General features: G+C 41.1%; 1 protein-coding gene across 2 annotated transcripts; it reads right to left on the bottom strand.

Annotated features, from left to right (window-relative positions):
• Positions 1-883: 883 nt before the first annotated feature.
• dnaaf4 (dynein axonemal assembly factor 4) lies at positions 884-17,787 on the bottom strand. Of its 2 annotated transcripts, XM_080214161.1 has the most exons (10): positions 17,646-17,787; positions 16,018-16,165; positions 15,721-15,854; positions 13,722-13,980; positions 12,005-12,147; positions 10,734-10,843; positions 8,954-9,107; positions 8,312-8,417; positions 7,183-7,299; positions 884-1,104 (listed from the first exon to the last, which is right to left on the bottom strand). In XM_080214161.1, the coding sequence occupies exons 1-9, from the start codon at positions 17,766-17,768 to the stop codon at positions 7,190-7,192; spliced, it is 1,287 nt and encodes a 428-aa protein (XP_080070287.1). In that variant the 5' UTR covers positions 17,769-17,787; the 3' UTR covers positions 884-1,104; positions 7,183-7,189. The 2 variants fall into 2 exon arrangements, with proteins under 2 accessions (XP_080070287.1, XP_080070286.1); XM_080214160.1 differs by lacking the exon at positions 884-1,104 and having other exon boundaries at positions 7,009-7,299.
• Positions 17,788-22,290: the final 4,503 nt, after the last annotated feature.

Below are 22,290 nucleotides of genomic sequence, written 5' to 3'. Positions count from 1 at the left end.
AAAATCCCACCCAGAAAGTAAAAACGTTCATTGTTATCCTAGACCAACTGTCTCAGAGATGCCAGTATATTATTGAAAGAGAAGTATTAGAATTTACATGCATCCGAGTTACTGTATTAATTGCTAACTTAACTTCCTCTGAGTCATCCAATATAAACCCATTCACATTAAAAAATCAAGCATTATTCAGCTACTAATACAACATGTCACTATGTAAACAAGCAATACATCTTGCCTATTCTGAGGTATATCTTGTGATGCAGTGGGTTGTATCCCTTCCTCTGAGCCAGAAGCTCCAGGTTTGAATTGCACCCAGGATTTGATGGCCAAGGAAGGTACGTTCATAATGCAACCAATGGCAGACATGCAAATGGCAGGCAGCAAGAGCAGCAGGGACTCCATGCTTGATGCACAGTGATGCCCCCCAAACTATAAGCCTTTGGCAACAGATTGACAACTTATAACTCACTATGGAAATACATAAAAGTCTGCTTTAGTGGACCACCAGGTGCAGGATGAGAATTGGAATGGAATTCTGAAGTATCAAATACTTGACAGACACAATTATGTATTTAACTACAGTAAACAAGATAATAGCAGTCAATTTAATAATTAAAGAACAACAGTTACCAAGATTACCAAAGTATAACACTTACTAGATTCAGTTCAATTTCATATACTACATTTATAATTAAAATACCGTGGTACATATTTTGGAAGGTTTTTAAAAATAAGATGGTAATGATTAACAACAAATAAGGATTCCTGCCAAACTTTATTAGATTCTTTCAGAATAAGATCTGATCACCTTAGTCCAGCAGCAGTTTAGTGTCAATGTTGTCTCTCATCTCCTCCTCTGCCTCCGAACTATATCTTTAACATTTTATCCTGAATCTCATTCTCCCCGGCTTGTCAGCTGATTTCTTTTGTTGAGTATTTCTGTGTTATTGAAAACATGAGCTACGTTCTGATGCATTGCATTCCTTTTCCTCTTTAAATAGTTATTTAATTTTTCTTGTTTTCACATTTTCCTTATAATACGTCTTCTGCTCCAGGTGGGTTATCTCATTTCACTATTCAATTAAATCTTCCGGCTTAGAATATCTTTAAAAATACAACAATGGCAAAATGGCAGTAGAAACAATGCAACGTTCCAAATTATCATTCCACATTCAGTTAAAACTCAAGCAAGTACTCTGTGGTGTTTGACCGAAAGACTCTATTAATCTCAGCTGTTGCTAGGGCTTTGAAACAATCATCAATATGTCGAAACATTAATGTTTTTGTTGAATGATGTTCAAAAGAACTGCAAGGATACTAGGACTGCATTATTATCCTGTCCAACTAAAGCTTTTTTGTCATGTTATTTGAGAAGTTACTCCAAAAATGTATGCGTTTTTTTATTGTTAATTTACAAATGTCAAAAGCAGTACCGTTCGCCTGAAATTGCATATGTGGTGTTATGGTATCTAAGCAGCCACATTGGTATAGAAGCTTTAGATTTGTTTAGTCCTCGCATGTATTTAGATAGAGCATGTTGAATTCATAGTGAGATTACACAAAATGCAGTTTGCAATGACTCCTTCTGGGGTAAATTTCTGCTGGTCTCTGAAACCTGCAGCTAGATTTTAAGTTCCCGACTGGCTAGGAACAAGGGTTTCATTAGATTTTTAACCCAGTCACTGTATTGCATCATTCCAACCAATCAGCATGAGCCAGCTTAGTGATGACCTACATGAGTCAATTTTAACTCCAGTACTTAAAGGGACACTCCAACCTGGCAATTTGATGGATTTTGGAGTTGGAAGCACAACAAAAGTAACTGGCAAAATTGAATCTAGAACTTCAAAGACTATGCTTTGTTTCAATGATGCCTCCCTGGATGTGAAGCTGGAGGCTGAAAGGGCCCATACTGTTAGTTCTTGTCAGGGGGATGAAACTTGCCAATGGGGCAAATAAATTGTTTTTTTAAGGATGTGCAGTAATCACCAAGCCAGGCAATAAGTTGGTGATTACTGCACACCAGGCAATCCACAGTGACTAGATGAAGCTCTCTGAGCCCTCTGCTGAATTTTGTCAGGGGGCAGTCTTCAATGGTGCACACCATTGATTGGGATACACCACAGCTGCAGGGAATCCCTCCAAGGCCCCACTTGTGCCAATTTGCTGCACAAAGACCTTGGCCAGTGCAGAAATGGTTGAGGAATGCCCAATGTTAGCATAGCAAATTGTAGCTGGGTGGGCAGGCTGTGGGATCTGTGATGAGGAAATGATTTTGAGTGGTGGAGTGTTGGTTTGGTTGTTGCTGCCATAAGACTTCTGCTGTTATTCCTTGGTACAATGGTTTTAGCTATATAGGCTGGTGTGATGGGAAGTGAGCAGCAGATGGATCCGTAAGGTCTTTGTGTAGCAGCAGGCTTGGGTTGATGTAAACATTCTCCTGGAGCTTTCTTATTGCAATCAACCTCCTTATGTGAGGGGTGGAATGTTGCTCGGGACCGAGAGCCAGAGAGATGGCCATGGATTAGTGTTCATTGGGGAAACTAATGATTCCACAAGGAAACTGAACGCAGCAAGCTCAGGCTTCAAGCATTCCAGTATCACCACATCAAAAACTACAAAGAAGCTGTGGCTGGGTGTAACCCACATGTTCAGCAGCAGGATCCCAATGCCAAGCTCATGAATTGAATAACATAAACCAGACAGGGGAGGTGCGTACAATGCTATTTCCCTCACATGCTGGCATGCATATCACTCCAATCCCATTGCTCTCCTTTCTCAACCATAGTCCAGTACCACTCAACACCAAATTACCTTGCAGGTACACCTACCTTTCTCTGTCATTGCATGCATCTCCGCTTGTCCATCCACCTCTGACATACACCCTCGTCTTTTATGCAATGTCATGCCTTTCCTTAGTTACAATTCATTTGTCTAACACATGCCATTATTCTCATTCATCAGTCTCGTCTTTCCCTCCTTGCAAAGAGAGCACAAAGCATGAGAGAGCCACAGAACAGTGGTTGCCCCCAGTCATCTCTCAGTTGACACTCCAGAGAATGAGGGATTGGACATTGGTGGAACTTCAGTGTGTCTGACCCTAACACCGGCTACCTGGTGTCAGAACTAAACATCACACAGCAGTCAAACATCATGCATGTTGACTTGATATAAGGTAATTAAACATAATCCACGAAGGACCAAAGGTATCTCTCTCCAGTAAAGAGAGAGGACTTGTTACATATAGCTTGAGGGATACCACTGTGCAAGCATGAGGCAAAGTGAGGAGATGACAGTCTTCCAAGAACTACTGGCACCTAGCAGAATTCAAATTCAGTACCAGTGAGCAGATTCCTGTGTTGAATTGTCAATTCAATTGACAATTCAATTTAATTGACAATAGAATTGTCAATTAAACCTTCTATCTCCTTGCTGATGTTTGAGAGGAGACTGATGGGGTGATATTTGGCAGGCTAGTAATTGTCCTGCTTTTTGTGGACAGGACATGCCTGGGCAATTTTCCACATTGTTGGGTAAATTAATTATAACTGTCCTTGAACAATTTGGTTAGGGGCATAGCTTGTTCTGGAGCACAAGTCTTCAGTACTATCGCCGGGATGTTGTAAGGGCCCATAAACTTTGCAGTATACAGTGCCTTCAGCCAGTTCTTGACTTCACATGAAGTGCGTTCAATTGGCTAAAGATGAAGATTGGCATCTGTGATACTGGGAACCTCAGTGGGCCACCTACATGGAGCAACAAACAAGGATAGGCAGACCCTCACCATGGCTTGCAAACTTTGACTGTCACCTTAAACAGGCTGTTATGATACCCTAGCCTTGGTCAATCATACCCCAGTGATCTGCAGAAAAGTGCTGTCCAGCTGATTGCCTGCAGGGATGTAAGTGCAAGTGAGCCTTGGGAAGGATAATAGGTTGAATTTTCTTATGTTGAAGTTCCTTAACTGCCACATGCAGATAGTTGATGCCACACTGGACTTTTTGGAAGTCAGTCAGAATCTCAAACCCAAATGCCCGTTTATTCTGACTGGCAAAATTTTGACAGCAAAATTGAATAATTGCCTGCCCTGGCAAACAAACCATCAGGCACCCATGTTATGCATTTGTGGGCCACTGACTACAAATGTCTCCAGCACAGCCTTGAGGAACCAGAAGCAAACATTAAGGATGATAGTGACTTTGACAACAAGCAGTAAAGCATGGTTGCCAAGTTCAATTGGCAACAGATATGTTTCCAGCAAGCTCTGCCACTGCCTAACGTGAAACTCTCAGCTTCCTGAAACTGTTCACCCAACAATTTGGAACTCCATGGGCGGACCCTGTGGCGATAGGTATGTCTACTCCAAGTGCGGCTGCACTGAAGTATTGCGTACAGTTCTGGTCGTTGCATTATAAGAAGGATGTGGAGGCATTGGAAAGGGTGCAGAGGAGGTTTACCTGGTATGGTGGGAAAGCCTTATGAGGAAAGGCTGAGGGACTTGAGGTTGTTTTCGTTAGAAAGAAGAAGGTTGAGAGGTGACCTAATTGAGGCATATGAGATGATCAGAGGGTTAGATAGGGTGGATAGTGAGAGCGTTTTTCCTCAGATGGTGATGGCTAACACAAGGGGACATAGCTTTAAATTAAGGGGTGGTAATTATAGGACGGATGTCAGAGGTAGGTTCTTTACTCAGAGGGTAGTAAGGGCGTGGAATGCCCTGCCTGCAGCAGTTGTGGACTCACCAACTTTAAGGGCGTTCAAATGGTCAGTGGATAGGCATATGGATAACATTGGAATAGTTTAGGTTAAAGGGTCATTAGATTGGTTCCACTGGTCAGCGCAACATCGAGGGCCGAAAGGCCTGTACTGCGCTGTTGTTCTGTTCTGTTCTCTTCCCATAAGCTGCACCTTTCTGCTTGCCACCTCTCTCCAGCGGAGCTGCAGGTCTGTGAGGAGTAGGTTGTTGCTCTTGTAGGTCCTCATCTGACATCCAAAGTAATACACCATAAGGACCCCATGTTGACCTGACAGCTCAGAGTTCCAAAATGCGGGTAAGAAATACAAACCTCCCAGGTTGCCAAAGTAATCGTCAAAGTTGCCTCTTAGCACAAATACTGCAAATAAAGTCTTTCACACAAGCAGGCAAAATACCAGCTAACAGTTTTCACTGGCACACTTCCCTGTCACGTCCTCTCAATTGCCACTGTGTACTCACCTTACTTTCTTAGGCAAGTTCCAGGAACTTTGGGAAACCCATAGATCCACAGTTAAAATGCAGTAATGGACCAATTAGTATATTAAAATTGACACTCTACTTCTCCTGAGGGGTTTGTTCAAATGCCACCTAAGATGCTGTAGTGAAATGTGGAAGCTAGTGGATTGGAGCCAGCTTCCCAACACGCAGTTTTAAACAATACCTGCTCCGACACATTAGTGACTGATACGTTATCATGGGCATCACAACTAAGATTGATTTTATCTTCACCTTCCACACTCAGATACTTTAATGAATAAAGTTACTCAGCAGTCATGGTAGTCCAGTTGGAATCTGAATGGGCAGCTTTTCACTATAGTGAAAACAAGGTTCACTGAAGACCCCAATGTGTAACTTCAAAGAGTAGTATTTCTTAGCAGAGACAACGCCATTATAAAAGCACATGGATGAATAATTTGCCATTGGAATTTTGACCAGAGATTTTCTAGAGTAGGTGAGGACCCAATAGAACAACTTTGTCAACCACTCTACAATCAGATATATGATTAAATATTCTATCCTCATTTTAATGAAGTGCATACTCAATTTACGACAAGAATATCATGGAAGTAAAAAGTCTTCTTCTCTCATAAAGAATGAGGAAGTGCAAAAAAGCATTGACAATTAATGCCCAACAGTGTCTTAAATATTCTCTGCAGCTTTCAGTTCAAACTGATCCAAATTCAGGTTTTCTTCAGAAAATCAAAGTCTGGTTCGGATTGATGTGGAGATGCCGGCGTTGGACTGGGGAGGGCTCAGTAAAAAGTCTCACAATACCAGGTTAACTTCCAACAGATATTGTTGGAATATTTGGTAGCATGAGCTTTCGGAGCGCTACTCCTTCATCAGGTGACTGAAGAGGTGGGTTCACAAATGGCATATATAGGCACAGACTCAATTTACAAGATAATGGTTGGAATGCGAGTCTTTACAGGTAATCAAGTCTTTACATTGTCAATCACCAGGCAGGAGTGTTCCCTTCCTGTCAGGGAACACTTCAGCAGTCAAGGACATTCAGCCTCTGATCTTCAGGTAAGCGTTCATAGAATCATAGAACTATACAGTGCAGAAAGAGGCCATTCGGCCCGTCGCGTCTGCACCAGCCACAATCCCACCCAGGCCCTAACCCCATATTCCTACATATTTTACACGCTACTCCCTCTAACCTACGCACCTCAGGACACTAAGGGGCACTTTTAGCATGGCCAATCAACCTAACCTGCACATCTTTGGATTGTGGGAGGAAACTGGAGCACCCAGAGGAAACCCACGTGGACACAAGGAGAATGTGCAAACTCCACAAAGACAGTGACCCAAGCCAGGAATTGAACCCAGGTTCCTGGAGCTGTGAAGCAGCAGTGCTAACCACTGTGCTACCGTGCCACCCAATGCGTTCTCCAAAGCGGCCTTCACAACACACAACAATGCAGAATCGCCGAGCAAAAACTGATAGCCAAGTTCCGCACACATGAGGACGGCCTCAACCAGGATCTTGGGTTCATGTCACACTATCTGTAACCCCCACGACTTGCCTGGGCTTGCAAAATCTTGCTAACTATCCTGGCTGGAGACAATCCTCAGTTCTTTAATCTGTGCTTAACCCTCTCTGCACTCACATTGTCTGCACCTGTAAAGACTTGATTACCTGTTAAGACTCACATTTCAACTATTATCTTGTAAGTTGAGTCTGTGCCTACATATGCCCTCTTTGTGAACCCAACTCTTCACTCACCTGACGAAGGGGCAGTGCTCCAAAAGCTCACGCTACCAAATAAGCCTGTTGGACTTTAACCTGGTGTTGTGAGACTTCTTACTATGGTTTGGACTGAGGCTTTGGATGTATTACTACCCCTGAACACAATGTATGTGATCAAGAAAAGGATGAAAAGATAGAAATAAACTATCAGTAAGTCTCTGACACTCCTCACTTGGTTTTTAGGAATTGGGAGGTGTTCCTTGAATCACATGACGTATCTTCTCTGCATCTTCTTGTATTGTCTTGTTGCTTGGGTCAATCTTAAGAGCAGCTTCATAATCCTGAAGACCTGTGAGATCATAATTAAAAGCATCCAGTGAATAAATCAAAACTGTTGTGATGTGACACTGAGCCACAAAGGTCAGGAAGGGTTCAGTCTGAATCCCCAGAATGTATTGGGTTGCATAATCTGAGCTGAGGTGGCAGGTGAGGAAAAGGAAAAAAATAGTCAGGATTATAGATCATGTTGAAGAAGCAATTGCAGATGTTGCACACTTTCTGAGCGTGTTTCTGTTGATCTTCAACAATGGGAGTTGAAATTTCGTTATAGCACACCCCAAAATTGCATCGTCCACCAACATTGACAATCACACACACACTTAAATCCCATAGATCCACTTTCCCCACATGAGTTTGTAAATGTTTAGATAGACAAACTGTGTTGGGAAAAGGTGAAGTTTTTCCCCTTTCACTCCTTATGACATTGTGCATATAAGAAATTGCTTATAGAAGAGAGAATAAGAGACAGAAACAGGGATGGACAGAGAGAAATAGCAGGAAAAGGCTATGCACCAGTATGTTGCTGACTGCAATTACCATTTATTATGAAAGATACTTAATTCTCTACTGTCATAAATTGAGGGCAACTTAATGTGGCTAAAAGTGTAGACGAGTTTATTACCAACTATAAACAATTATTTATAACAAAGGGTCTGACAGAATTAACAATGCAACTAATCTCCACTTCTCCCTGGTACCAACTGAAGGGTCCTCCCTGACCCAGGATACTTTCCTTAACACCCAATTGGCTCAGTTTCCTACCTTAACACTCCATAGGGACCAGCCGGATCACCTGGCCCTTAGGGATTGCCCTCTTAAAGAGGCCACACTACCGCAGTTATTACACTTGAAATACTGTCTGAATGACATAAAGGCTCTGTTAGCTAGTACCTTCACAAATAAATCAGGAAAGAAGGAATGAGCTGGAAAAGGGAGAACTGGTACAGCCAAATTTTAACTCCAACATCCGCCAATTATATGTTTCTACAATTTCTAGTATAATTACAAAATTGTTCTCTTACCCTCCACATATAATTCCAATTCACAAAATGCTGCTCCTCTTCTAATGTGGGCCTTCAGTCTGCTGTTTGCATTGTCTGGAACAGCAGGAGTTAACAAATCAAGTGCCTAAAGGGAAAAAATAAACTTGGTACTTAAACAAATAAAAAGATATAAAATAAGAGCTAGATTTCATTTTGTTTCAAAAATCAGTGGTGAACATTTTCTAAAAGCGGGATGTGATTTAAAAGTTCATATACCAGAGAGACAAGCACTGCTCCTTCAAGCCACTGATTAAAATAGCAGATCTGGTCCCAGTGGCATCACTAGAACTTAATCTATGTACTTAAAGAGAACTATGTCATTTTGGGGTAGATGCTCTTGCCATCTTTAATTTAGTGAGTTGCACTGGCAGAATTGAGGGGAAAGTGTCTGTCGCCTATTTATCCTGAGTCAGGAAGTGACATGTTCCAGAAAAAATAAGACTAAGTATAAGAAATGGGACAAATAAATGAACAATAAAGTACGAATCGCCTTAATATTTGTGACTGATCCTTAGTCAAAAATCATCCCAAATGTAAAAATGAACTGAACCATGGTTAATTTTTGCCTTAATCTAATTAATTAGTGTTAATCAATTTCCCAGAACCTGAATGTGAACTAACCTTGGAGGAGTCTTCAATGGCTTTGTGTAAATTTCTTAGTTTAAGGTGGCTTGCAGCCCGGTTCAGATACAAGACTGGAAGTTTGTTATTCAATTGTATTCCCAGGTTATAGGCATTAATAGCTGCAAGATAATCTCCTGATGCAAACAGCTTGCTAAAAAAAGGAAAATAACATTTGAATAGTTATGATAACCTGATTTGAAGTTTACAACAGATAAGCTAATCAGACCTTCATAGGCTAGCAATGTGTTAACCGCCATAAATTAAGGTCTCTCGTTGCAGTTAGTCATTGTTTAGTAGTCAACATCATGTGACAGGTTCCAGAATGTCTTTCAGAGGATACACATAATAAGCAAATTATTGCATTGTTTTCCAAGTGCCACATCTTTATATAAGAGACCAGTCACTGTTAATAAACCATTTGCACGTAGAGGGTTACATAGCTGGGTATGTTCTTTCATTATCGAACACCCACTCCAGCATAATTTTCCAAGGACAGCAAGACTAATTGTAGGACTGCTCAAATTGCAAGTGGAAAATAAGTTCCAACCACCTGGGTAGCTGATATAAAGGAAAATATTCTTTGCAGATCACAGATTGAACCTTTAAAAAGGCTAGAATTTAATAATGAAGGATTTCAGTTAAGCAAACCAAGAAGGTAACACAGGAAAAGACAAAGAGCCGTATATGTTTTGAGTAATCCTTGACCAGTTGGTAGCACTCTCGCTTCTGAGTCAGAATGCTGTCCATTCAAGCCCCACACCGGAGTCTTGGGCACTATACCTTGACTGACACAGCAGTGCAATCCTGAGGGAGCACTACACATTTGGAGGTGCCTACACCACATGGACAGCAGCTGTTCAAGAAAGTGGCTCACCAATGCCTTTGAGGGCAATTAAATAAGGATGGGCAATAAATGTTGACCGAGCCAGTAATGCCCACATCCTGCGGAAAGAATTTTAAAAAGTTGGCATGGGAGAGGACACTGATTGATTTTCTTGACACCAAATTTGGAAGATCTTGTGAAGGAACCACTGATCGTACTTCTCCAGTGTTTTGAGGGGTCTGAGGAAGGTTAAGTCTCCAAAGCATATAGGATCTCAATATAAACCAAGATTTCAAATGTGGGTTTGAGATCCAAAGATGTAGCTGGCACATCTATGTCTGCCTTTGTTGAGAGGAGCTTCCCAGATATAGAAATGGCACACAGTGTCTCGGATCTCTCCACTGATCTTAATCAATGATGGGGAGGTATTGTGCTGTGGGAGCTAGCTGAAAGAGGACCTAGTTTTCTGGGTATTTCATGTAAGACCCATTTACTCAAATGCTTCAGAGAAGGAGTTGACAATGACCTGAAACTCAGATTTTACATGAGTGCACACTCAAGCATCATCTACATGATGGAATTTAATGATTAAAGCGTGGAATATTTTGGTTATGGATGGAAGACTGCCTCGGCTAACCAGCAACCTGTACAGTATTGGAGCAAGGAAGATGGAAAAGAAATTGTTGCAATGACACAACCTTATTTGATCTGTGATGGTTCTATTAGGAGGATTGTAGCTTGCGTGTTAACATGGAGCAGGTGGAAGATGGTGACAAATTTGTGAGGGCAGCCAGGTTTTAGATGGATATCCCATGAGTCTTCACGGTTGACCAAATTAAGGCTTTGTGAAGTCAAAAGAAGTTGGCACTGTTCCTTGCATTTTGCTGATGAGCTGTTGAGTGCGAAGTTCTTTTCAAATTCAAATTAATGACTTAAAATATTGTCATAACTTACTTTCCTTTATCCTTCAGCCAGTCTGGATTTTTTTCCTCTTCCTTCAGGTCTTTAAGTTCAGCAATATTTGCATTTTTAGCTCGTCTAGCTTCTGCCTGTTTTCTTAACCACTGTGAACCGTTGAAGAGCCTTAGTTCAGATGCAATATACCATACAATGAAAGTTGAAGATATCTTATGAGATCACTGTATGGAACTGCTTTATCAACTTAGCGTATATGCTCTAGAAATTCTAAAGCAATCATGTAAGTACTATATTAAATATAAAGTTCTATTGCATCCTAGATTTTCTGTTACAATATACACATGACAAAAGCACAAGACTAAATGAAACCAGAAAGCTTGTGTAGCAACCAGCGCCTCAATCAACAGCACCACAGATAATCACATCCAGGATTTCTCACACAGGTGAGTGCCAGAATTTACTTGGACCACCAGGCAATGAGCAGACATGAGACACAAAATTAATCAGGGAAAATCTTCAGTGTAAGTTCAGTGCAGGATTCCTCCAAGCCATAATAAACTAGCAACGGCAGAGCCCCAGAAACAACCTGCCTATTCGTTCTGCCGATGGGGAAGTGTGTGTAAGTACATGAGCATTATTGGGATTAGCGAGGAAATGTGTGGGGTGACGGGGATAGGGGAGAGGTGCCTGGGGAGAAATAGGCAACAAAATTGTAAAATAAATTAGAAACTCTATTGATTCCCAACACATAACAGGCTTTTTAAAAATCAATAGGGAACAACCATAATTTCATAGAATAGGATAGAATCCCTACATTGCAGAAGGAGGCCATTCAGCCCATCAAGTCTGCACCAACTCTCTTACATAATATCCCATCCAAGCACCTCTCCCCCTATCCCCGTAACCCCACACATTTCCTCGCTAATCCCTTAACCGACATCTTGGGACATGAAGGGGCAATTTAGCACAGTCAATCCACTTAACCTACACATCTTTCTACTGTGGGAGGAAACCAGAGGACCTGAAGAAACCCATGCAGACAGGGAGAACATGCAAGCTTCACACAGACAGTCACCCGAAGTCGGAATTGAGCCCGGGTCCCTAGCCGTGAGGCAGGTGTGCTAACCCCTGGGCCAGCATGCCAACCTTCCCTTTCAATTTATTTAATTTGAAACTCATCTCCAAATTGATATTTTAACCAATTATGTGAGCTGCCAAATCAATGGAATAAACAATGTATAAATATCAAGCTCAGTTAATTCTGTCACGTGTTTGAGGAAATGCATTCATTTTTACAAAACCCTTACCTCCTCCTCCTCGGCAATAAGAGATTCTCTCAACGCAGTAGGGAAAACTCGTGGTGTGAAGTTTATCTGAATATTGCCAGCTGAACGAGGACCTGGGATGATTTCTTCCTTTGAGCTTTCAGTAAATATACTGCCAGTTGTACCTGCAATTAATCCATGGTTAGAATTAATTTAACTATCAAATACTTTCACATAGGAATGACTACACACCTTGTTTGCAGAGAAAGGAACTTAAATATGAGAAGGGAAACCTATTTTGATGTGACTTTTAGATGTATCAGGAAGTACCTGACTCCTGTGTTAAAGATACAGAACAAGGAATTTTACACCATAGAACCTATCAACTGTCAAGTAGAATGCTGAAAAATGAGAGTTAGTGCTAATCCACCTTATCTAACTTTACTTTTACTAATGATACTGGAGCTGATAATGCAGTCATGTCAAGGTGGCACTGGGACTGCTGTATACTAAACACTGGCTACACCTGCGGGCCATGAGGTCAGCTAATCCCAATAATGCAAGGTCAGCCAATTTTCCCTTTTCAGATGTTACACCTGACATATTATGCTTGCTTGATGTGATGCAATAAGTCTGGGAGTATAGCACTCTTGCCACCAAAGCTCTTAAAAGATTATTGGCTGTCCTTAAAAATCTGTGATTCTTTTGATGCAAAATACATTCTGGGCAGAATAAGCCCTTTCAGTGAGCAGGCTATGTAGGTCCTATAATGAAAGGTGCCTTTCAATGCAGAGCACCACTTTTCTGTTGAATGGATGGAGGGAGGTCTTATGAACTGCTTGAGTGGCTAAGAAAAAACTTTATTTAGCTACGTGGGATCGACAGTGTAATTCACAAATGTAATATCTTAATAGATTATATCGCCAGAATTCACCACAAACGTGGCCCATTATCTTCGAGAAAGAAGTTATAGAAATTTGCAAATGCTGATTATGGTATAAGAATATGTACGCCTATTTTCTTTTGAATCGCTGTGCCCTGCTGTTACAACACAGCGCTGCCCATGTTAGATATTAAATGGGTCATGAGTCAGGCATTATGCCAGCAACGTTCCTTATAGCTGCATATTCACACACTCATACAAGGTTGCTATTGTCCTGGGTATGTCAATCAAGGCCATCTTCAACTCAACTCATCTTTCCTTTGTTGAAGTCAGTTGCTAAGAAAAACGGCAATATGTTTTTAACAAGGGCCTAACAGGTTTCTTAAGAAGCACCCATTTTGTACATGTCATAATATTAAAATGTTGTTGTGAATGACTACTGATTGCCCATTGAATTACAATTAGTATGCCCCACACCTCTTAAAATTCCATGTTCAGTCGTGTAGGAAAGCAGGTAACACAGTGGTCATTCCATCCCACTTTCTTCCTCTGCCAGGAAATTAGGAGACCTATGATTTACATGTGAATATTCTGGCAATCTAGTTACATTGTTACATACAGCAGCAGCTATCCTTAAACTCTCAATCATGAGTGGGCTTGAGCATGGGAGAGGGAGAACCCAACGGAAGGGAGAAAAGTTACTTAAAATAAGAAATCTGAAATTTATCTGGTTTAAAATCATATAATGAATCTTTTGTCAATGTTATTAGACTCGGTTGAATCCCATTTTAAATTATTTTTTGCTCTATGGAAGGGAGAGACTTCACATTAATTGTCTGTTTAGAAATTAATTCATTGAAATTGAAATAGGTTTACCTCCCTTAACAGAATGCTGGTTTGGAGCTCTTGAGGCAAGATTCTGCATTTTATTTTCTTCATTCCTCATCCTCCTCCTTTTCTCTGCCTCAATCTTCTGCCTTGCTATCTTTAGTTCCTCCTTTCTCTTTAGTTCCTCCTTTCTCTTTAGTTCCGCTTCTTCATATTTCTGCTGTTTCCACTCTTCCAACTCTTTGGTCGCTTTTCTTCGCTCTTGCTCTTTCAACTTTTCAATCTGTTTTCTGTTATCCTCCTCTATCTGTACAGTTTTAGTGTAAGTTTATTATTGTTAACCATATGGATCATGCTTATACCAAATTTCCATAGTTTGTGACCTTCCCTTGGACTAAAACACACACTCAAAGGTTCACCTGGGATCATGATATATCCAAATACACCTGAGCTTCACAGTGACACTCAGGAGCATCTTAACATTAGTCTACATCTCGAAAGAGACACATTGCAATGTTGGTGGAGAAAGCAGAGGTGAAAATTACTTCGGTACTTTGTGGAGTGCTAGTAACTAGCATAGGAAATCAAAATCCAAATGTGTATGAATCATAGAATCCCTACAGTGCAGAAGGGGGCTATTTGGCCCATAGAGCCTGCTTTGACAATAATTCCAACTAGGTCCTATCCCCGTAACCCTACATATTTACCTTCTGATCCCCCTGACACTAAGAGTTAATTTAACATGGCCAATCCACCTAACCTGCACATCTTTGGACTGTGAGAAGAAACCAGAACACCTGGAAGAAACCCATGCAAACTCCACAATAATAGTCACCAAGGGCTGGAATCAAACCCAGGTCCCTGGCGCTGTGAGGCAGCATTGCTTGCCACTGTGCCACCAGTGTAAGCAGGCAAAGTTCAGAAATGAGAGATGAAGGTAGCTTTTTACAATGGAAGCAGTTAATGAAAGCTACTGCAGCATGATGTACTGTGTGGTGGACAGGACAAATGTTAATCTATACAAATTCAGTGGAGAGAGGAAGTAATGATTATAGAGATAAATGTAGCAGGATTCCTTCCTCAATAACACAACTACACCACTGCCCCAATCATAAATGGACTCAACTTACCATCAATCTAGTATTCATCTTCGATAGGTTTGTAAACAGAAGATATAAGAATTAGAGAATGAAAACTGGAGGTAAACATGTGACAAAATGTAAGCCAGACACCTGCATATAATTTGTTTCCAGTTTGTATTCATAGATAGTATTTTTGATAACCTCCATGGGGTCCATGAGGAATCATTTAATGATTAATTTCCTTGTGGGGCTCATTGAGTACGAGTTCCCCTGGTAACAGGCAGTGGTTGCCCAGTTAGAACTGAAGCTTTTATAAGAAAAGCCCAGGACTGGGCCTGCAGAACTGTGGCCCCAGGCAGTGTATACCATGATATTGGCTTTACTTTGCATTCTGTATTAAACTGCGCTCCTTTCCAATCAGGCTTCCTGAGTCATTACAGTATTTGATGAGAAAAGAATTTAACACCAGCAATAAAGCTGAAAGCCACTTAATACAACCTTATAGTATAAATACGAGAGAAGTCTCATAATGATTAAGATGCTTGTATGTACTGTCTTGCATTATTTTAATTCATGAGATTGAAGTAATACTTCCCCGAAGCACACTCAGTTTGGTGATACTGGTGATGTCTTTCATTACCATCTCTGAGGTTTTAAGTTTATACCTTATGGTATTGTCACATGGCAGGAAAAGAGTGTTACAGGAAATGCATGACTTCTGCATTATGGAGAATGGTGTCATTTTACTGAGGTTACCCAATTACTATACTACTGTACCACTGACCATCTTGAACTGCATTTTAAAATCTTTAATAACTTTATTAGCTTTGTTGCACATAATGGTTTGAATTTTAAGAAAATGAGTGGTTTTATACCAAATTATGCTCTCAATAACTCTATTCTAAATGGATAATCTTGTGCACAAAAAGAAGCATTAAATATTTAATAGGTTCTGCAACAATTACCTTCATCATCTTTTCCAATGAGTACTTCTCATTTCCTCGTTTTCTAACTGCTTTTTCTTCTGCTGTTGCTTGAGCGTTCTTTTGAGCAGCAAGTATTGCACTCTCCCTCTTTTTCTGCAACACTTCCTTACTAACTATTAAACAAAAGTCAATGTGATTGCTCAATGCAAAAACACTAATTATGCCATAATTACTAGATTTAAAATAATAATCACAAACAACACTGCCAGCACATTTCATATAAATTTTCATCCACAGGAATCAACATAAAGCAAAAATTTCTAACCCTTTCCTCACCTTCAACCGTTGAAAGTTGCTCCCACATTCCCAATTCTTTCTTACACAAGGTGAAGATGATAACACCATTGCCAACTTTAGCTGAGCTTTTTGTCTCATCGATAGAAGCAAATAGCACTACCTCGAACAGAAATGGAGGAAAATTCACCTGTTTAAAATAATACATTAAAAATTAAAATCTGGAGGCAAAAGGAGATTTGTAATTCTAAACGATGCAAAGTGAATTCATTTTTAGTTTTATCGAAAACTAAAATCTTGAATGTGTTTTGTAATGAACATGTCAGCAATTTTACTAAATGGCTTGTTGACAGGTAATATTTTAAGGATTCCCCTGCTACCTCATCATACCACTGCATAGTGCTAATGGGCTTTGTAATGCATGGCAATAAAGGTAAATAAATGTGCAACTCTAATAGCTACATTCAAATGTTGGCCTGTGACATGCTATGCGACTTTATATCTTAGATGATTTAACAGTACAAGGACATTTCCACAATAATGTTATTTATTGTATCAACTTCTTTCTAGTGTGCGGTGCAGATCAGATGCAGACTCTAATCTTACAGAAAGGCCATATTTACACACTTCCAAAAACAGAGTAATACCTGTATGAAACCCACAAATGGAGGGGATTTTTTATGCCTAGCTTCATTTTCAGAGTAAATTTAAGTAGTGGTGGTAGAGATGGTGTGGAGCAGACATTTTGTGTAAAATTCTCATTGACTTAACATGATAGCCCACCACAGCAATTTCATAAATGGATACAGTGAAATAATGACTTTCACAGTGAATTCTCCCCAATTGTCATGTTGCCACACACAGGGAATGACAAAATATACATGCTATGCAATACAAGTCATAACCAAAAAACACAAGTAACTTTTCAATATGTACATGTATATAAACCTCAGAGGATTCTGGATTCTCACTGGCCAACTCCACTGCCAGTTTGGACAATGAGATAATGTAATTGAAAGGCATGCAACAACAGAAGTGCGAACCAACTGGTACAATCTGGGATGTTGCTGAATAACTTGAAATTTTGCAGTATTATTTATGACACTGACAGGGCAAACTGCAGATTTATTCCCCTTTTTACAACAGAAATGCTTTAACATCCAGTGGATAGTATGAAATCCAGAAAAATACAAACAAAAACTGCAGAACAAAGATGCTGTGCCACCATTTACATGTAATGTGCAAATTCGAGAGAAACTTCAGAATGCCACATATTATAATTAGAAATTAGAAAATATAGAAATTGAACTGTCTTGTATTTTATGCGTTATGTGATGTACTTTTACAAATAAAATAATTTTTGAGGAATGGTGAATGAAGGATACAGTAAGGAGCCAAATTTGGCTACCAAATAAATCCGTTGGGCTTTAACCTGGTGTTGTGAGACTTCTTACTGTGTTTGCCCCAGTCCAACGCCGGCATCTCCACAGAATGAAGGATATCTAGTGGATGCAATACATTTAAACTTTCAGAAAGTGTTTTTGATAAGATTTCACATTTGAGGTTTTGAACCACTCAAGATGCACACAGGAATAGAAGAAGCTGAGAGCCTGGCACTTCGTAATCTGAGCCAAAGGCAGACACACACACAGCCGGAGCGGGACCCTCACCTTTAAATAATCCTCCGTGCAGAAGATGTCCGCTTTCCCGGCCCTCACCCCCTTCAGCGGCACCGTGATAAACACCTGCCTCTCGGTCTGATCCCAGCTGTAATCCCTGACCAGCAACGGCATCTTCACCGGCGCCCGTTACCAAGGGACGCGCGTGCGGTTGCTAGGGTTAAGTCCTTCCGGGACAGCGGCTTTGGTTCCGGTGTAAAGGGTGGAGAGCTACAATGGATAGCCGTCTCTGAGTGTGTCATGTCCTCATGTTCCAGATCATCTCTACAGCTCAGCACCCCTTACAGTAAAGTTTATACGGTCTATTCCAACAGTGATGGGTTAAAGATGTGTCCAAAGATGTGCGGGTTAGGGGCTAAATTTGCCCCTTAGTGTCCTGAGATGCATAGGTTAGAGGGATTAGTGGGTAAAATATGTAGGGATATGGGGGTAGGGCCTGAATGGGATTGTGGACTGTGCGGACTCGATGGGCCAGATGGCCTCTTTCTGCAGTGTAGGGTTTCTTCGATTTCTATGGTTATGATATGAAATTCAGTGCTGATGAAACTTAGTACAAACTAAAATCAGGGATGTAGGTAGAAGGGCAAAAATATAGACAATGCAACTTGTCCAATATGTCACAATGGAACTCCAGTATTATTATTATTTCAATAGTGTCACAAATGGGCTTACATGAACACTGCAGTGAATTTACTGTGAAAATCCTCTAGTCGCCACACTCCAACACCGGTTCGGGTACATTGAAGGAGAATTTAGCATGGCCAATGCACTTAACCAGCACATCTTTCAGACTCTGGGAGGAAACCAGAGCACCCAGAGGAATCCCACCCAGACACAGGGAGAATGTGCAAACTTCACACAGATAGCAGTGCAAAAACTGTGTGAACATGCAGCCTTTTATTGGAGACAGAACGTTTTTAAAATAATCAGTAAAATGAAGGACTTTGGTACACACAATATCAGCAGCAAGTATTCTCCAGCCAGGTGTAGCACATATCCAACATAAAGTGAAAGCCTCGCCATCCCTCCATTCATTGTCAATAACATTGTAGAAAATGTCCATGATGCAAGCAGAACCTTGTCAAAACCTCACTATACCAATGCCTCCGCCTTGCCTTTTTTTCATATCAGTTACTCCTTGCCAACTTGAATAAGTCTGCAGATCCAAAAACTGTTCCAGCCATTTTGCCGCACTATAATTAAACCTCCTCCAATGGACTTGTGCACATATATAAAACAGATATTTTAATGTTTTATAATTTGATGAGAATTTGAAACTGCAGTAGGAAATTACATTTTCTATACTGTTGACAACAGCCTGGCATTCAGAAGATTCATGATAAACAGTCACAACTCTTGCATTAAAACTGATATCCTGTTGCAAATGGTATAAAAGATATATGTACACCCAGGGAAACTCCTCCTGCAAATATGGTCTGGGCTTTAACACTTCATTATTTTTCAGATGGTCTTTTAAATAAGGCAAGTTTCTTGACACTGAACCGCCATAGAACTTGCGTTATAAAATTGTACAATGAGGGAAGTGGCAGCCAATGGAACCATAAACAGTATGAATATGTATGAGACTGAGGCAGCCAAAATGGGACAGTATTAGGTCTTGTATAAGAATATAACTTCTCAGTAATGAAGCCACTGGGGTGAATTTGAGCCCATACCCTCCATCTGCGGCAATGGTGGTGTGCACCCAAAATCTAGAACACGCAATTCTCATCGGCAAGTTTCCAAGTTCTGATCTTCCAGGCCCTGGAAGATCGGAACTTGGGAATTTGCCGATGCAAATTGCGTGTTCTGAATTTTGAGTGCATGCCGCCATTGCCGCAAATGGAGAGTATGGGCTCAAATTCACCCTAGTGGCTTCACCACCAAAGTGGAGTGAAACATGCTGAGGGACTGCAGAAAGCTCATTTTAATACATTGGCGTGTCATTAGCCAGCAATCTCTTCGGGACTCCCCCCTCACCAGGTAATCAATAGGCACCGATGTGACTTCACACCGGCGCCATTTACAATAGTTCTACATAAACATGAACCTGGTACCTTCACCTCAAAGTGAGATCTTGAGGGTGAGCACTCAGGCAGCCAGCTCCCTCCAGGATGTTCACTGCTCAGGGGGTGTAGATAAATGATACTCAGGGTTGGGGATCCCTCAGTCACCATATCAAGGTGGGGAGTCCACAGAGGTCATTTTCAGGCCTTCCCCTTCATTCTGAGCCACTCTTTTCTTTAAAGGGGTTCTGAAGGCTGGTATACAGGCAGCATTTCCTGTTTCCTCCTTCCTGGGTTCCTGTCCATATCACAGTTGAGGGAGGTCAGAGGGAAAGCATACCAAATCTCTGGCCCCAATCTCATCTGTTATGCAACCAGGAGTTTTGTGCCCTATTCCGTGGTAGGGCAGATTTAATGCTGCGTAGACTGCAGTCATCCCTGGGTGCCAGATTGAAAAGGCGCCCAACATCACTGACCCACCTTTGAAGAAAGAAGACAGAAGTCCTGAAAATTAAGATGGATCTCCAAGACCATTCTGAGGCTGGAAAATGGACCCCCTGAGAAAAAATATGGATCTCCAGGGACATCCTGAGACTGGAAGATAGACCTCCTCAATGACACTGAATCTGGCAGATTCACCTGTAGATCCTTCTCCTGCCCACTGCCACAGTGTTCAAGAATTCAGGATTCTGAACTCTGGAAGCAGTCCCAGGCATTGTTCAGATGACATTAAGGGGAGGGGGTCTGAATGGGTGTGGGGCATAAGGGGAGGTGGGCGTACGCTGACAAAACAAATATTACTTTTAATTTGCTCATAAAATCAAGAGTCAGAGCAAGAAACATGACTGACACAGCCAACCTTTTGAGGTGCCTTTTTGTTTGGAATCCAAACTTCCCTTTCAATCCTGCCAATCCAATTAAATCTGTTATTTCTTCAGCAAACACGAAACAAAAAGTTCCCTTTCCCCCAGACGAGTTGGGTTGCTAAGGAACATGATTAAGCCATGGTTGTTGCAGGCTGTCAGATTGAGATGAAATATTCAGTAAAGATCAAGCACTGAAAACAGCTATTTGATGAGCAGGTTGCAAAAATGCGAAAACTACAAAAATAATTATACAGCAAATACTGTTCTTGAAGCCAGTGGATTTATCAGAAATGATATACTCTTGAATCCTTTGCAAGTCTGGCTCTTTAGTTTCAAAACCATTCATTTTTATATCATACCACATCACAGTACTGGATTAAAGTTTAAAGTTTTAAAATTTATTTTATTAGCATCACAAGTAAGCTTACATTAACACTGCAACGTAGTTATTATGAAAATCACCTAGTTGCCACACTCTGATGCCTGTTTGGGTACAGTGAGGTAGAATTTAGCATGCCCAATATATGTAACCAGCACGTCTTTAGGACTGTGGGAGGAAACCGGAGCACCCAGAGGAAACCTACGCAGGGGCAGGGAGTGCAGACTCTACACAGACAGGGACCCCAGGCTGGGAATTGAACCCAGTCACTGGCACTGTGAGGCAGCAGTGCTAACCACTATTATTATCCAATGGTATTACAAATTCACCAAATCCAATAAATTCAACATTCCTTTAATGATCAACAGCGTTGTTCCCCTTACAGAGTCTTAAGCAATGAATTGTTCAAAAGCCCAACTCGCAAACACACCTGAGACCATCCCATCCACTTATTTGTAAGATTTTGGAGGAATTATCTCACATTTAAAAACTTATCGCTCCATGATCCATTTTAATAACCAACCCCCACAATATTCATGAACAAACAATATTATTAATCCGAGCTCCATCATACTCCAGTCTAAAACTGGTTAAGGGTCTCAGGCTATGATCTCTGAACGGGCACCAGTAGCACAAGTGTGGAGCTTTTTTTCTCCCAATGTTTCACTTCTATTCTGACCCCAGTACCACTAACCTCTGCACAACAAAACAACAGGCAGGATCTTCCCTGCTGGACTCAACCCCATTCTTGGGATGAAATGAAGTCAGGAACCCACAAATGTTGGTGGTTGGGCCCAGAGGGCGATATTTGATGAGATAGCCTCCATAGGATGCCATAGGAGGCCATTCAGCACTGAAAGACCAGAGGTGGCCACTGCTGGAGTGAGTGAGAAACTGTAACGGAAACCTCAACATGGAGGCACCCCTGAAAATTTTTCAATATTTAAAAATAAAATGTGTCCTCAATAGTCCTAAATAACTACCTGCCACTGGCTGGTGGGTAGCACTGGCTCCACAGAAGCATCCTTCCTCAAACTAGGGTGGAGGCAGGAACATGCCAACAGAATGGCAAACCAGTGCTAGCAAAAGATTACAAGCTAGCATGTACTGGTCTCATCTCTGCACACCAATGAAAATTCAACCAAGATCTATTATACACTAATGCTTCATGAGCATTTTCACTTCCAAATCTTAACTAAGACAGACCCTAGCTGAAATTCCATTTGAAATAAGGAGAATAAATGTGATATGCATGGTAGGGTGCCTCTTATATTTAAAACATTTGCATCTCTGCTGTTAGAATGTCACGTGATCTGTTGTGACATAAGAACATAAGAAATAGGAGCAGGAGTAGGCCATCTAGCCCTTCGAGCCTGCCCCGCCAT

The sequence above is a fragment of the Carcharhinus amblyrhynchos genome, chromosome 28 (assembly GCF_965287045.1).
Source record: "Carcharhinus amblyrhynchos chromosome 28, sCarAmb.v2.hapA, whole genome shotgun sequence".
Taxonomy (NCBI): Eukaryota; Metazoa; Chordata; class Chondrichthyes; order Carcharhiniformes; family Carcharhinidae; genus Carcharhinus; species Carcharhinus amblyrhynchos.
Note: the sequence above shows the minus strand (reverse complement) of the source record. Positions and strands in the feature narration are given on the sequence as shown.